The sequence below is a fragment of the Vulpes lagopus genome, chromosome 8 (genome assembly GCF_018345385.1).
Source record: "Vulpes lagopus strain Blue_001 chromosome 8, ASM1834538v1, whole genome shotgun sequence".
In the NCBI taxonomy this organism is placed as follows: domain Eukaryota; kingdom Metazoa; phylum Chordata; class Mammalia; order Carnivora; family Canidae; genus Vulpes; species Vulpes lagopus.
In genome coordinates this window covers 84,439,087-84,455,168 of record NC_054831.1, presented here as the reverse complement: position 1 = coordinate 84,455,168, position 16,082 = coordinate 84,439,087, and the positions used below count along the sequence as shown (strand labels likewise).

At 54.3% G+C, this 16,082-nt stretch overlaps 1 protein-coding gene across 5 annotated transcripts in view; it reads left to right on the top strand.

The window, feature by feature from the left end:
- NRG2 (neuregulin 2) overlaps positions 1-13,420 on the top strand; it is a 179,244-nt gene extending 165,824 nt beyond the window's left edge. For 3 of the 5 annotated variants that reach the window (XM_041765181.1, XM_041765180.1, XM_041765177.1), the window contains 5 exons: positions 6,221-6,323; positions 8,457-8,580; positions 8,909-9,036; positions 9,858-10,085; positions 12,381-13,420. In XM_041765181.1, the coding sequence (XP_041621115.1) occupies positions 6,221-6,323; positions 8,457-8,580; positions 8,909-9,036; positions 9,858-10,085; positions 12,381-13,176 (1,379 nt within the window). In that variant the 3' untranslated portion in view covers positions 13,177-13,420. Of the gene's footprint in view, positions 1-2,337; positions 2,362-6,220; positions 6,324-8,456; positions 8,581-8,908; positions 9,037-9,857; positions 10,086-12,380 lie in introns of all 5 variants that reach the window. The other 2 variants (XM_041765179.1, XM_041765178.1) reach the window with 1 other exon arrangement.
- The last annotated feature ends 2,662 nt before the right edge of the window (positions 13,421-16,082 follow it).

Below are 16,082 nucleotides of genomic sequence, written 5' to 3'. Positions count from 1 at the left end.
GTGTCTGACATTGCCCCTCTGCCCAGACAGCCTAGACCAGATTATCTTTTGCAGTGGCCATGGAAATGGAGCCTCTGGCCACAAAAGCTCTTTGAAGCTTCTCCTTCTTCCCCTGACAGCCCCTCCATTTCCCAAGAGTCAAACTTTGTGGATCTATATATCCCTCAAGTGAAAGAACACACACAGCTATGGACATCTACACAAACACATAAGCATATACTCACATGTGCAAACACATTCACACATACCCAAACACACAAGCATGTGCCTGCATTCACATGCAAAACACATACATTTGCTCACCCCTGTACACACCTGTGCAGATGCATGAGCATGTGTTCTCGTCAGGGGCCCCACATCATGGCCTCCTTGGCCAGGACCCTGTAACTGTGTATCACAGGACATGTCCAGGATGATGACTTTGTGTATTGTCCGATAACCTAGCCCTCTTGGGAGTCCAGCATCAGGTTGCCATGGTCATGGGTCAGTATGCCAATTTCTGCTGGTAAGACCTGTCTGTGATTCGGTGGTACCACTCCCTACAGGCTGAGTGGCAGCCTATGAACATGATGAGTGGGAGACCTCTTTGACAGGAGCAGACTTAGCCACAGGCCCCTCAGACTGTATCCCTGGTGAGAGGGAAGTAGGGCTGCCTTCCTGGAGACCATGACCTCACCTGTCCTGTTGGCCACCACTGGTCCCCCCCCCCAATGGGACCGGCCTTTGACTGAAAGGGAAGGTCACTGAGGAGGCCCAGAAGCTGCTGTCACTATTATTTGGTTCCCAGGGCAGGGACACAGAAGAAAAGTCCTCAATGGCTTTCAGCCTCATTCGCTTCTCCAGGTGGTCATTCTCATGACCAGCCAGTCAGACCCAGGGACTCAATCAGCAGGACTAGCACAGGACTTCCTCCTGCTGATGGTTCCCATGCTCTCCTTCCTCTAGAGGAGATGAGAACGTCAGAACACAATCTTACCTCCTCCCTGGGTCTCATGAGCTGCCTGTATACACAGGGAGGCCACAGACTGGGCTCCTGTATGTGCACTGAGTGGCCCGCTCTGTGGGCTTCTCACATCTTCCTCTTACTGTGTACAGCCACTTTTGACAGATGAGGAAACAGAGACTAGACTTGCCCACATGCACCACAGCAAGTTAGGGACAAACAGACTCAGAGCCAATGGATGGGTGCTGGCTACATGAGAATGGTAGGTGAACTTTTCAGAAACACTGTAGAGATTTCTGGGCTCCCACCCCAGGCCCTGATCCCATTGTCCTGGATGATTCTGAAGCAAGCCAGGTGGCAGAGCTCCCAGAGACCCAGTTTTAAGAGAGAAGAGATAAGAGGTGGAAAGGCTGGGTGCACTTGGAGACGCAGTGGGTCTGGGGCAGGGCTGGCCCTTGGGCAGGGGCCCTTTGATCTAACCCCTCTATGGTGTGGGTGCCCACCTCACAGGGCTCTGGAAACACACACTTACAATACGATTCCACTTCAAAAAGTGCAACTGGCCCACCATCTGACACCCACATGTTCTACAGGTGAATGCACTGGGCTCTATCTACAAGTAGCAGTTTGCTTTTCTAAGTAGTGAAATCTGACTCAAACCCCAGGGCCTAGGCCCTGTGGGCTTCTAGGGTGTTGCAAGTGTCATGTGGAGAAATGACCTGCTGCCTGGAGCTTCCTCCTCTCCCCATATACTCAAGCGTCTCCATGCCCAGGCTCCCTGTAGATGAGCAGGCCAACCACACCTCTGGAGGCAGGATGCAGCCAAGGGCCAGCCTGAGCAGCCCCATGCCCTTGTTCTGAACAGAGAAGAGGGCCTAATGAATGAGCTCAGCGCTGAGCAGGCAGTCTCCAGGCGGGGCATGAGAATATGGAAATCCTGGCACTGGAGCCAGGGTGAGGCAGGGAAATAGGGACTCCTCAGACCACCAACCCCACTCACCTCTCTTCCCTGGGACACCTGCCAACTGACTTTCGCGCCTCTGCCTCCCCACCAGGTACTAACCCCACAACTCATCTCTAAAGAACCTGCCCTGCCTGCTGATCCTAACATTTCCTCTCTCCACCCTCCTTCAGGGGTCTTGGGGACTGAATGCCAGGGTGGGGGCTCAGGAGGCTGGGAGGGGACACCACTAACCTGCTTTCACCTCACAGGCTGGCTGCTGGTGTCTGAAGAGTCCTGACCAACGTTTCTCTCTCTCTCTCTCTCTCTCTCTCTCTCTCTCTCTCCCTCTCTCTCTCCTGCCCTCCCCCGCCCTCCCCACTCCTCCATCTCTCTCTGTATCTCTCCCTCCATCCTTTCCCCTCTGTGACCCTCTTCTCTTCTGCACTGCCAGAGCACCTTGGATTTGAACTAAAGGGTATGGAGCTCTATGTATCGGTCAGTGCCATCCACACCACTCCTCTCCGCAGCCTCTGACACCATGTGTGCTGGACGTTTAGTTTCCTTCCCCCAAAATGGAAAAGGGATGATTCCAAAAATCTCCTCTGGCCCCACCAAGATGTCCTATCATAAACTATATTGATCTGGGGGAGACAAGGAGCTCAGAAGAGCAGAGCACCCTAGGGTTCAGACTGTGTGCCCTGTGTACAGTGGCAGCCCCTTGCCTGAGGCTGGTCACTGGGAGGCCTCACGGGGGAGGAACAGCCTGAGCTGTGCTACCCAGTAGGTTGGCCGGACAACAGTCGGGCCCCTGCAGAGCTGGTGTCCAGAAGCCACAGAATCCTGGCTTGGAGAGTTGTGCAGAGGGGCATCCTCTTCAGTTTAACTCTAATCTTCCTTTCTGTTCCCACTTCCATTTCCATGGCTTTCCATTCTGCACTGCACTGGCAGCTGAGAACACCTGTGTGCCTCTGGCCCCTGCCCTGTGTCTGTCTACCAGGCTTTGCCATCTGCTTGAGGCTGTCACTCCCTCCATGAACTGTCTCCACAATGGCAGGCGTGTTCGCCTGTGGGCAAGACAAGCCAGGGTCTAGGGCAAGCTGGCCTTTGGTACTTGCCCTCCTGCTCCCTGGCTCAGAACCTCACTTACCTCCCACTACTGCCCTCTGGGCCCTGGGAGACACCTTGAGTGGGAAGGGACCTGAAGGGGTCATCTGTCCTCTCTCTGTGCTGGGAGGCTCCACCCCAACCTCAAATGTCCAGACATGTTACAGCAGGAAAAATGCAGGGGCTCAGAAGGGTCGAGGCTTTGGTGGGGTCAGATGCAGTGCAGAACCTGCAGTATGAAAAGGCTGTTCTGGAGGCAGGTCTGGGGAGGCACTAGCTCCCTCACCACCTAGCCCCTATCAGCTCTTCTCAGAAGACAGAGCTCAAAGTCTATGCAAGAGTGTGTCTGTCTGCTGCCAGTGATGGGTTGGGAGGAGAAGGGCTGAGTCTGCGTGGTGTGTATGATCCTGGCAGGGGTATGTGAGGCAGACCTGCAGGGGTGTGTATGTTGTGGGGGGTGGAGATGTCACATACCCTGTGAGGCCTCCCAGTACAGGATGCTGAGTGCATGAAGGTGTGCAGCGGGACATCTTTGTGTTAAGGGCTGAGCATCGTGCAGGTGGCACTGTGAGGGTGTGAAGGTGAATGTGAGTGGGCTCAAATACGTCTGTGTTTGTAACGGTGGTCTGTATGTCCATTCCTGCACCAACTCAACAAGCATCTACTGAACCCCAGAATTTGCCAGACTGGTGATCTGGCATACAGAGTCCCTGCCCTCCCGGTGCTCAAATTCACAGGATGAGACAGACAACAAACAGGAAAGATATCAGGTGGTGGTAAGTGCCATGCCAAATAAAAGAAGGTGATGGGACGGTGCCTAGCTGGGGAGGGAGTTACCTTAGCTAAGTGGCCAGGAAAGGCTTCTGCGATGGGGTAACATGTGGGTTAAAACCTGATGGAAAGTAGGCAACCCTGCAGACAGCGGGGGGAGTGTTTGAGGAGGGGACACGGCAAGTTAGGGATAGTGTGGTTGGACTGAGCTTGCCTTAATCAATGGGTAGAAGGAATGCCAGCAACTCTGGTCACAGCAGACATGAGGACTGGACCACCAATGGGACGTAATAGGAAGGCTGGGACAGTACCTTGGCCTCCTAGACCATATTGGGTGTTTGGTTTGGACTCAAGTTGCAGGGGGCAGCCATTGTGAGTTTTAAGAAAATAAGTAAATGGTCTGCTGGCTTTGGGGCAAAGAACAGACTGGGCTGAGGGACAGGCTGGGAGGAGTGGAGGCAGAGGTGACCAGCTGTCCAGGTGAGAGTTGACATCACCTTGGACTGAACTAGAAGTGGTGGAAGTGGTCCAAGCCAGACTCTACTTGGGAGGCAGAGCTGAGAAGCACTGCTAAAGCACCAGGTATCAGAGCAGGTGGGAGAAAGGACTCATTGGCAGTGATTCCAAGGTCTGGGGCCAGAGTGACAGGAAAACAGGGGCTGCCACGGACAGGAGGAGAAGGGCAGGGAGCAGGTCTGGAAAGAAGCTGGGGAATCTGTACTTCTGTTTGGCCTTGGCCCTTGGGTAGAGGAGTCTGGAGCTCAGGGAGAAGTCAGGGCAGGAGATACAAATTTGAGAGTCACCTGCATACAGATAGTTTTCACTATCTGAAATCTATCTCATGATAGATTTCACTATCTCACTATCTCATGAGCTGCATGAGATCAGGAGAGGAGAGAGGGCAGGTGGAGGGAAGAAAGCAGCCTGTGAGCTCTGGGCCCTTCCACCTCTGGGCCCACATAGAAAAGTAGGAAACAGCAATTGAAGTAGGAAGCATCAACTGAACAGGTCAGCCAGTGGGGGAGGAGGACACCCAGGAGAGAAGAACCATCCAGGGGGAGTAGGCCAAACCGGGGGAGTCAGCTGTCGGGGAAGCAGATGACTCTGGGACTTTGCAGTAGGACATTGTCGGTGACCATGACCAGAGTGGTCTCAAAGGAGTGATGGAGACAGATATCCCTTTGGAGAGGACTGGGAGGGGGGGACGGTGGGCAGGGATGAGAACTGGAGGCAGGACGTGGATCACAGAGCCCAGAGAGGGGGGTCCAGAGTGGAGGGCTGTTTAAGACTGCATGATGGCGTGTATGTATATGCTTCCCTAGACATGTATGAGAGAACTTTTGTGAAGGTGTCTGTGTACAGATAGGCAGAGTTCTAAAGCTATGTGTGTCTGGAGGGTTTGGACTCCCAGTGTTTGCTAGTGGGTATACACTGGAGGTGCTGCAAACCCAAGGACTTAGGGACATTTCCCAGGGCTCCCTAGGTGTTGGGGTCTGGCCTCCATGTGTCCCTGTACTGGGGAGAGGGAGCTGTGAGAAGGGGCCAGCTGGCAGGTGTAGGAAGGGGCAGGGAGTATCTAGGCTCCTGCTGTCCCCTTTTTCCTTTTCTTCCTCCTTGTTTTCTCTGCTCTAGAAGGGCCGGAGTTGCCCCACCAAGAAATGGGAGGTGGAGGGGATAGTCGGTTCTTTCTGACGGCTTTGAAGCCCAGCCTAGCTCAGCTCCTCTGAAAGGGTGGGGGCTGCTCCGTGAGCACAAGAACTGTTGTAGGCATCAGGGACCATGCTGCCACTCATGGGCTTCTCAAAGCAAAGGGAAAGGCTGGAGTGGGCCAGGGCCATGTGCTTTCTAGGCCCAGGGGTAAACCAAGGTCTTTCTTTCCATGCCCCACTCTATGGGCCTGGTCTGCTCTGTCCCTGCTCCTGGCATCCCTCCTAGGTCCAACCTCTGGGTCTGTCACTGGCCCAGCACAAACTACTCTCCAATTCTTGGCAAAGCTGACACGGCAAACCAGGCCTTTGCCCAGGGTCTACATGTTCACTGCCTTGAAGAACACCTGTGCCCAGCCCATCCAGGCTCTCTGAGGCCATTGTAGAGTCGGTCAAGGTTACTGGTCAAAATGGGTTGCCCCCACTATAGTCTTTGGAATTTCACCTCCATCCTACTCACTTCCATCCCCCTGCATTTTCCATTCACATGCTCTGGGCAGGGTGTACGGTTTGGGAAGGTGAATTTAGGGGTAGTCACTTGGGACCAGATCTGTGGTGGGTAGATTTTGGGGCAACAGAAGGCAATCCAGGAGGGAGGGGCTAGCTGGGGAAGGAGATGCAAGGGGCTGGGAGGCCCTGAGCTGACAAGAGCCCAAAGCTTTGGGGGTGGGAAGGGGGACATCTTTGCATCACTGTCCCCATAGATCTGCCTCCTGCCCTGTTCCCTCACATTCTCTACCTCTGCCTCTGCAGAAGCCGAGGAGCTGTACCAGAAGAGGGTCCTGACTATTACTGGCATCTGTGTGGCACTGCTGGTGGTGGGCATTGTCTGCGTGGTCGCCTACTGCAAGACCAAGTAAGTGCCAGGCACCCGGGCCTGCGGGAGGCCAACTAGGGATGGGCCTCCAGGACTGCTAACACCTCCACCCACCCCGATGTCTGGCCTAACCACCCCCCACCCTCCTGTGCCCCAACAGCCCCTGCAGAGGCCTCTGAGCTGGTACAAGGCCAAAGGGCTGGGCCAAGAAGCAGGAGCAGAGGGAAGAGAAGACAGGCCCCAGAGCAGTGAATAAGAATTGTCAAGAGCACAGGTGTTGGAAGAAGAAAGATCTGGGTTCAAATTCAGCTCTCCCATTTGCCATGACCCTGAGCAAATGGATAGACTTCTCAGAGTCCTCATCTGTAAAGTGGGAATGATCCTAGTATGTACCTTGGAGGACACTGTGTAGGAGCATCTGCCCTGTCAAATAGGCAGGCAGGCAGGCACACTGCAGCTGTGTTGGGCATGGGGAAGCACAGAAAGGCAGGCTACCTTCCCAGGGGACAAAGAGGCCTCAGGAGGGACTGTGTAGTCCCAACCCAGAAGAGAGCTAGGCCAGAACACAGCAAAGATGAGGCTGGGTCACACCTAGGCAGAGGAAAGATGAGGGAAGAACCTCGAGGCAAGGGGAAGAAGGGTGCAGAAAGGGGGTGCTGGGCAATTCCTGTAGAATAGTGCAAGGTAACAGACAAATGCTAGAAAGGATCAATTGTGTTCCAAGAGCATAAGCAGTCCAGACTAGTTGGAGCAAAGGCCCGGGGTCAAGAAGAAGAGAGACAGGACTCTAAGAAGACAGCTGGACGTACAAGGGCACGTAAGGGACCAGGGCATAGGGCATTGAATCCTAAGCTAGGGAGCCTGGATTCATCCTATAAATGATAGGGAGTCCATGACAGTTTTAGAGTGATGTAGTGCAGAAAAAATGACAGGTCTGGGCCTAACCACTACTTAGGGGACTGAGTCCTTCAGTCTTGACTCTTGCTGTGCCTACACATGGAATCTGAGGCCCTGCCAGCCTTGGCAGTTAGAGCTCAAGGAGCCCAGAGGAGACTGGGCCCAACAAGAAAAACTGAGGTCAAGAACTAGGAGAAAAGCAAACCCCTATTCTAAGCTCCAGTGCATTTATTCATTTAATGAACAAACTTTCATTCAGTGCCCTCCTGGATACCAGGCCCTCCACCAGGCACATGGCTGGTGCTCTAAGCAAGGTGTCCAGTGTAACGGGGTACATTTTGGGGGTGCCTAGTCTCAGCTGGAGGCCAAGAAGGGCTTCCCTGAGGTAGAAGCTTTTAGGCTGAGCTTGGAAGAAGAGTAGGAGTTAGCAGCTGAAGAGGCCGACTGTGTTCCAGTGAGTGTAGTGTTATATGCAGAGCTGCAGAGGCCAGAGGCGACCAGCACAGTGAAGGATCAGAACAGAGCCCTCAGAGGCCAGAGCAAGGGTGCGGAGAGGGCCGTGAGAGAGGGCCAGTGCAGTCCTTTCAAGGAGAGTGACGTAATGGATCATTACAGAACAAACATATTGGGTACTTATTATGGCCAAAGTAGAGTAGTCCCACAAGCATAGCTCACCATAGCTCCATGTTTTATTTTCCTCATTGCACTTTACCAAAAGTACCTTGTTCATTAATTTATATGGTTATTATCTGCCTTCCCTACTGGCCTGCAAGCTCCATGGGGGTAGGGATCATGTCTGTCATCTTCTCTGTTTTAAAACAGCATCTGGCACATGGTAAAAACCCAAGAAATAGCGAATGAATGAATGAATGAACCACTGCTTGAGTATTTTATCTGCTCTTAATTCTCAGTGGACTGGGAATGGGAAAGTGGTCACCCACTTCAAGATAAGGAAAGTAAAACATGGAGAGTTTTAAGTAACTGGCCCAGGATTTCACAGCTAGGAATGGTGGAGTTCTAGTCTCTCAGCAGAGCCAAAGCTCAGAACCCATTCGCACAGGTCCTGCCAAATCCAGGCTGGTGGTGCGAGTGGAGGAGGTAGATCAGGAGTGGAGGAGGTAGATCTGCGAGCAGCCGGAGCGCAGGAAGAGCAGTAGCAGGAGAAGGCCCTGGCATCCAGGCAGAAGGAGCAGAGTTCCCCTGGAGGGATAGCTAGGGAACTTCATACACATGTGGGGGGTGGGTACCAGGCTAACACACCCTTCTCCTGTGCAGAAAACAGCGGAAGCAGATGCATAGTCACCTCCGGCAGAACATGTGCCCAGCCCACCAGAACCGGAGCTTGGCCAATGGCCCCAGCCACCCCCGGCTGGACCCTGAGGAGATCCAGATGGCAGATGTGAGTGGTGTTCCCAGAACCCCCTTGGAGCCTTCACTGGCTAGCCAGCCTCGTCATGCCCCATGCAAGGCCAGGCCAGGGCAGCAGCCAGCCCATCTCATGCTCAGCCTTGCCTGCTAGCCTGGCCTCACCAGGATGACTGGCCTCGCTCTACCTACTTCCTAAAGGGGTTGATTTGCTGGGGTCATCGCTGCCCTAACACCAAGTCACTTATCCAGTGGACAACTCCCCAACCTAGAGCTTAGCGCTTTGCTTCTCCATCACCACCTGGAAAGAGGGCCAACTCCATCACCCAGCACTAACTCCTGTCCAACTGTGTCTGTTGCAGTATATCTCCAAGAACGTGCCAGCCACAGACCATGTCATCCGGAGGGAAACCGAGACCACCTTCTCTGGGAGCCACTCCTGTTCTCCTTCTCACCACTGTTCCACAGCCACACCCACCTCCAGCCACAGGTGGGCACCACCCAGGCCCACACAGATTTGCAGACTCCTGCACGCACACCCACAGAAGGCATGCACACATCTTCCTGGAGACATACAAAGAGAACCCCCCCACACCCAGCCAGGCTAGGCTCTGTTTTGAGAGTCCCTGAGTCAGAGGAAGGAAATGGACCAGAACCCACCACTAAACGTTCATCTAGATCCATAGAGGGCCAGATTTCCTCTTTCAGTCTAAACCAGCCTCTGAGAAACAACAGCATCACTATGCTCCCACCTGATGTTTAGTATGGGCACCAAGTTATCGGCGTAAAGTGCCTCCTCATTCAAACACCCAGACCTATTTGATGCCCCCTCCTGAGTTGGCCCATATGAACCTAGTCCACCTTAGCTTCCCTTTCTTTAGAGGTGGGGAGGTCTGCCCCAGCACAAAGGTTCACAGAGCTCAAGCAATAACATGGTTGCCCCCCTTCTTCCCTGGGAAGTGGCATGGAATAGGCAGGGCCCCCATGTGTTGGCCACCAGGGCTGTGTTCTTGACACAGGTGGCTGAAAACCATAGGAGAGGAAGGGTCCCAGACAGGAGGCCCCAGGCCGAGGCCAGGGGGAGCTTGGCTGGTGGCACAGAGGAAAAGAGGCTTGTGCACATGGGAGCTCACCCATCCACAGGACACTCAGCCCTCCTTCTTCCTACAAGATACAACACATTGGCTCAGAGTGAAAAAGGACAGTGCCTGAAATGAAATGAACCAGGGAGAGGATGGGCCTGGGACCCCACCTGCTGGGCTGTCCTGCCCCTTCCTGATCCCTCACCTTTCCTCCATCTGGCTTCTCCAGGCATGAGAGCCACACGTGGAGCCTGGAACGTTCTGAAAGCCTGACCTCCGACTCCCAGTCGGGCATTATGCTGTCATCAGTAGGCACCAGCAAGTGCAATAGCCCGGCGTGTGTGGAGGCCCGGGCACGGCGGGCAGCAGCCTACAGCCTGGAAGAGCGGCGCAGGGCTGCTGGGCCACCTTACCACGACTCCATAGACTCCCTGCGTGACTCCCCACATAGCGAGAGGTCAGTTCCTGCCTTGTGACTCATGCCCCACCTTGGCCAGAGAATGGCACCGCTGACCCAGGGCTGTTCCTGAGGGCACCACAGAGACACTCTAGAGATTCTCATGCCTGTATTTCAGATTGGCCAGCAGGGTCCCTGAAAGGTTCAATGCTCAGCTCAAGGTCATCAGCATGGTCTTGACAGGCTGGGATTGCAGCCGGGCCACTGGACCCTGGTGCGGAGAGGCCATCTGATTTAATTGTCCTACTTGGACACTGTTCAAAGTAGAAGGGGATGTTAATAATTGTACTAGAACATCAGGAACAAAGGGGCTGTTCCAGACATACCAGAACATATGGTAGCCCTACCCTGGTGTCACCCAGAGGCCCCATGTCCTGACAGGAACAGAAAGACACCAAGATCGAGCAGATTGGAGGGTGAGAGGGGAGGCAGTCTGCAAGGAGTGCCGGCTGGGCACGAGCTAAGAGTGACTTCAGGCCCTGGCAGTATCCACAGCAAGACCCAAGGATCAAGACACCAGAGTTTCTGAGGAATGGATGGAGTGAGAACCAGGAAACTCCCCTTGTTCCCTGATTGCATGCCAGGAGTCACAGGAGGCCAGCCCTCCACCTTGCTTAGCCCTCGGCAAGTGGGGTCTGTGGGAGGACAGCAGAGAAAGGTGCATAGTACTGGCAACTCCAGGCAGGAGTAGAGAGAAAATGTTCTCCTGCTCTAACTTAGCCTACTCTGTGTCAGCCCTCCCTTAGCAGGCCTACCTGGAGACCCAGAGATGGCCCACCTGGTTCTTGATCCCGAGGAGCTCTGAGCCACAGACACAAACCAGTGAAGCTTACAGCCACTTATGGAACATACTAGGAACAGGCTATTCTACCAGGGCGAGACCCAGTCTCTGACTACAGGCTCTAGAAAGTAGCCGGGTTTTCCAAGACCAAACTTTCAAAGCCCAACTCCATCACCTATGTGGTTTGGAGCAGGTTGATCACCCCTGTGTTGTGTTTCCTCAGCTGTAGATCATGAAATACAGTACCTGTCACACATGGTTCTTTTGAAGGCCATCAGAGATCCTGTGCATGTAGCTCTCCGATGCCTACCTACCTACACTAGGAGTAGCTATTGTTTTCAGTAGCAATAGGACTTCTTAGTGGTTGGGAGGTAGAGAGACAGGGAGAGCACTCCAGGCAAGGGGAGCATCCTGAGTTGTTCCAGCAGAGGCGCTTGAGAACATGGCTAGTGAGTGAAGTGCCCTGAGCAGGGTGAGCTGTAGGGAAGCGGAGGTGGGCCTGAACAGATAGGCCTGGGCCAGGTAGATGTGGCTGATGGCCATGGGCTCTGCTTAGAATGTGGGCCCTGGATGGGTAAGCAGGAAGGATCCCTTAAGCAAAGTGTGATGTTAAAAGATTGCTCTGGAAATTGCATACAGTGGAGGAGAGGCCCTGGAGTGCATTAATGACTGGAGTGAACAACTAAGCCCAGAATGGAGTAGAGCTGGCTATGGTGTGTGTTTCAGGAGACAGGAACGGTAGCTAATTGGATGTGCATTTGAGAGAGGGAAGACAGGTGATTCTGAAAGACTAATGGGGACTTTATTTTTTTTTTTTTAAGATTTATTTATTTATTTATGACAGACAGAGAGAGAGAGGCAGAGACACAGGAGGAGGGAGAAGCAGGCTCCATTGCTGGGACTCGATCCGGGGACTCCAGAATCCCGCCCTGGGCCAAAGGCAGGCGCTAAACCGCTGAGCCACCCAGGGATTCCCTTAATGGGGACTTTAGAAAGCAACGGGGTCTAAGTTCTGATTCCTGCCCGGCATTGGTTCAAATCCCCACTCCACCACTTCGTGGGGCTATGAACTTTGAGCAAGTCATTTAAATGTTCTGAGTCTGTTTCCTCGTGTGTAGTGTGGGGCTAACAGAAGAGTCTTAGGGAATTCCTGTATTAGATGGTACGCGTCAAATGCCCCAGCCTGAGCCTGACCTAAAGTACCCATTCCGAAATAGTGGTGACTGTGGGCATCCCCCACACCCAACGGGCTCCTTCACGGAGCATCATCAGGCCCTGGCACGTTCCGTTTGATTCGTTTAAGGAATCATCCTAACAACGCCATGGAATGAGCACTGTGGTGACCCCCGCTTAACAGATAAGCAACCCGAGCCTGGGAGAGGTTAAGGAGAGTGCGTCAGGTCAGTGAGGATTCTTGCAGGCGGGGTTCCCGGGCCAGACCGCGGCTTCCCGTTGGGATCCACCCCTTCCACGGGGCGCGGAGCCCCGGCCCACGCCTCTGCCTCTCCCCACAGGTACGTGTCAGCACTGACCACGCCCGCGCGCCTCTCGCCCGTGGACTTCCACTACTCGCTGGCCACGCAGGTGCCGACTTTCGAGATCACGTCTCCCAACTCGGCGCACGCCGTGTCTCTACCGCCGGCCGCGCCCATCAGCTACCGCCTGGCGGAGCAGCAGCCGCTACTACGACAGCCGGCGCCCCCGGGCCCAGGGCCCGGGCCCGGCGCGGACATGCAGCGCAGCTACGACAGCTACTACTACCCTGCAGCGGGGCCCGGGCCGGGGCCGGGGCCGGGGCCGGGGCCGGGGCCGCGGCGCGGGGCCTGCGCACTGGGCGGCAGCCTAGGCAGCCTGCCCGCCAGCCCCTTCCGCATCCCGGAGGACGACGAGTACGAGACCACGCAGGAGTGCGCGCCCCCGCCCCCGCCCCCGCCCCCGCCGCGCCCGCGCGCCCGCGGCGCGTCCCGCAGGACGTCGGCGGGGCCCCGGCGCTGGCGCCGCTCGCGCCTCAACGGGCTGGCGGCGCAGCGCGCACGCGCGGCGCGGGACTCGCTGTCGCCGAGCAGCGGCTCGGGCGGCGGCTCGGCCTCCGCCTCGGACGACGACGCGGACGGGGCGCTGGCGGCCGAGAGCACGCCCTTCCTCGGCCTGCGCGCGGCGCACGACGCGCTGCGCTCGGACTCGCCGCCGCTCTGCCCGGCGGCCGACAGCAGGACTTACTACTCCCTGGACAGCCGCAGCACGCGGGCCAGCAGCAGACACAGCCGCGGGCCGCCCCCGCGGGGCAAGCAGGACTCGGCGCCCCTCTAGGGGCCCCCGCCGCCCCCTCCGCCTCGCCTGCCCCACTGTCTTTAGGGAGAACAGAGACCACCGCCTGGAGAGAGAAAGGAGGGGAAAAAAGAAATAAAAATATTTTTATTTTCTATAAAAGATAAAAAGTATAACAAAATGTTTTATTTTCATTTTAGCAAAAATTGTCTTATAATACTAGCTAACGGAAAGACGTTTTTATAGGGAAACTATTTATATGTAACATCCTGATTTACAGCTTCAGGAAAAAAAAAAGAAACAACAAAAAAAGACAGATGGGCCAATTTTTTGACTCTTTAATAGAAACCTATATTGTGGTGCCTTTTGCTGTACGCTAATCTGGAGCTCCTGGAGAGAAGTCGGGTTGTGGGGTGGAGTGCGGGGTGGGGGGGGGGGGTAGTCAGGGAGATGTAGGATCTCAAGCTGGCAAGGATGAGAGGAAGCTGGCAAAGAAGAGGCCTGCTGGGTGCTGGTGGGGGCGGGGAGGGGATTACCCTGAGGAAGGAAGTGAGGCCAGGAGTAGCCTTGCCCCCAGGCAGGATCTTGAGTCCCAGACCCATGAAGCTCCTAGGCTTGGAGCTGGAGTTGGGGTCGGGTGACATTCAGGGGGAGACTTGAGTCCCAGCGACAGCAACCAGGACAGGGGAGGGAGCCTCCCCGCTCCTTACAGCTAATAAGGGAGGGGGCACTGAGAAAGGTCTCCCCAACAGTCCCGGCGCCAGGGAGGGGGCAGCTCTGCCAGGGCCCCAAAGTTGCGGCTCCTCCTCACCTATGGCCTCCAGGATGCCCTTCCGTCCTCTGCAGCACCTTCGTTTACAGGTTGTCTTTTCTATTTTATGCCTGCATGTCCTTTGCATTTCAGATTCTTTAGATTGGATGCATGGTCACGCTGGGACCGAGAAGAGCCACTCCACAGTGTATTTGATTCCCCTTTTAGCAATAAAATGACACCAACTCTTCCAGACCCCAAGCCACCTATAACTTCCACTCCCTCTCCACCCCTGTCCTCCCCACCCCCACCCCCACAAAACTGGGTCCACTGCTAATTTGTCAAAAAAGGTAATTGTTTAAAAAAAAAAAAAAAAAACCCAACCAAATGGGAACCCTGCCCTGAAATGTCCAAACACCTGACTGTTGACACTTGAACATTTTTATATTATAAATAAAATCAGAAATAACTCATGTTTGATTGTGTGTGCCTAACCCCCAGATGAGAAGACAGAATGAGGACCTGGGGTGGAGATGGATGGATGCTAGTGTGGAGACTGGAGAGGGCCAAGGTAGTGCCTAGGAGGAAGAGACCTCTAATCTCCCTGGCTCCAGCTCCCAGGACAGGCTGCAACCCTCCTCCTTCTTCCAAGAATATTCACAAGGTATCCCCCCTGGCTGCTGGGGAACCTGGCCAAGGGGCTGATGCATATTCCTCTGCTTTGAGCTCAGCCTCAGAAACCTGGCCCGTTTCCTGCCCTGGAGCTACTGGGGCTGCAATGAGGCAACAATTTCCGGCCTACGTGGGTGAGGAGGGAAGGGTTTTGGGGTTGGCACTGGGGCAGCTGAGGCAAGATGACCCTTGGGGCCTCAGGCATGTCACAGGCAAGGCCTGGACATGCAAGATGGCATAATGGGTACCTTTGGCTGCCAGGAAGACCACAGCTGCTGCAGCTTGTAAGCCCACAGGGTGTTGTGCTATTCCCAAAATCATAGCCCCTCAGAGCCGGGGCCTGTCTAAACCTGCAGTCCCTGATGAGGGCATGGAGAAGACAGATGGAGGTCCAGGGTTAAGAAGACTTTTCTCTCATTGATTCATTTATTAAACCAGTGCCCAGTGCCAGGAATCCTTATGTTCCAGCCAGACACAAGGGAGTCTTCTATCCAAAGGGCTCAGGTGGCTGACAAGTGCGCGCGCATGCGAAAATGTACCCAGAATTACTTCTGGCACATGATGCCTACTAATCGCTAATTTGATGATAATGATGATGGTGGTGGTGGTGGTGGTGGTGGTATCCTGTGCCTTGCATTCTTGAATCACACAGAGTGGCAAAAACTGGATGAAAGGGAGGTGATGGGGAAAAGTAAAGAAAGAACTAAAGTCATTGTGTTCACTGTGGGGGTGCTGGGGGAAAAAGCACTTGTTACAAAGAAACAGAGGAAATAATCAACTAAATGGTATATAGACCTGCAAATCCCTGACCTCTCCCAGGCCCCATCTGGTGATCTCATCCAAATCCCTTTGCTGGCTCTGAGTTTGCTGTTGGCTTTAAAATTTTCTGACAGCCACTAATTCTTCTATGTGACTTCTGACCTCTATGTGAATCCCAATAATTGTGAACGACCTCTTGGTGAATCCATAGGCCTTTCCACAACCCCTCAGTGTCAAATTTGAACCTTCTGAGTTGCTATTATCTTCTAAATTTTTAGTCAGAAACCACCTGTGACTCCAGTGAACCCCAGTAATTGTGACTGACTTCTTGGTGAACCCCCTGGCATTTTCCTGACCCCAGGTACTTGTATCAAATAATTTGGTAGCTTGGTTATCTGCTGTGGACTCTAAAACACCTATGAGAGTCAAGAGTTGAAGGCCAGAGCCTAATCGAATTCACCACCCATTCATTTCACAGTTGTGAATGGGACCTGGAAGCAGGTGTGTCTGGAGAGGCTCTTCTTCCATTCTGCCTCGGGGCATCTTTAGTATAGACCCATCAGGAAGAGGTATAGCCCTGTTTAGTGACTTCCCTACTACCACTTTGTCCACCAGGAGCACTTAGGACATTCAGGCGGCTTCCTGAGTCACTGTCTTCTTCCTCACTCCTCCAGTTCTATCTTCTCTCTTCCAGGTCAGTTTTGGCTTTGTCTCCAGTGCTCCCAAGGTCCCAAATGGTAAAGTGACAGCCTGTCCTCCCCACTAG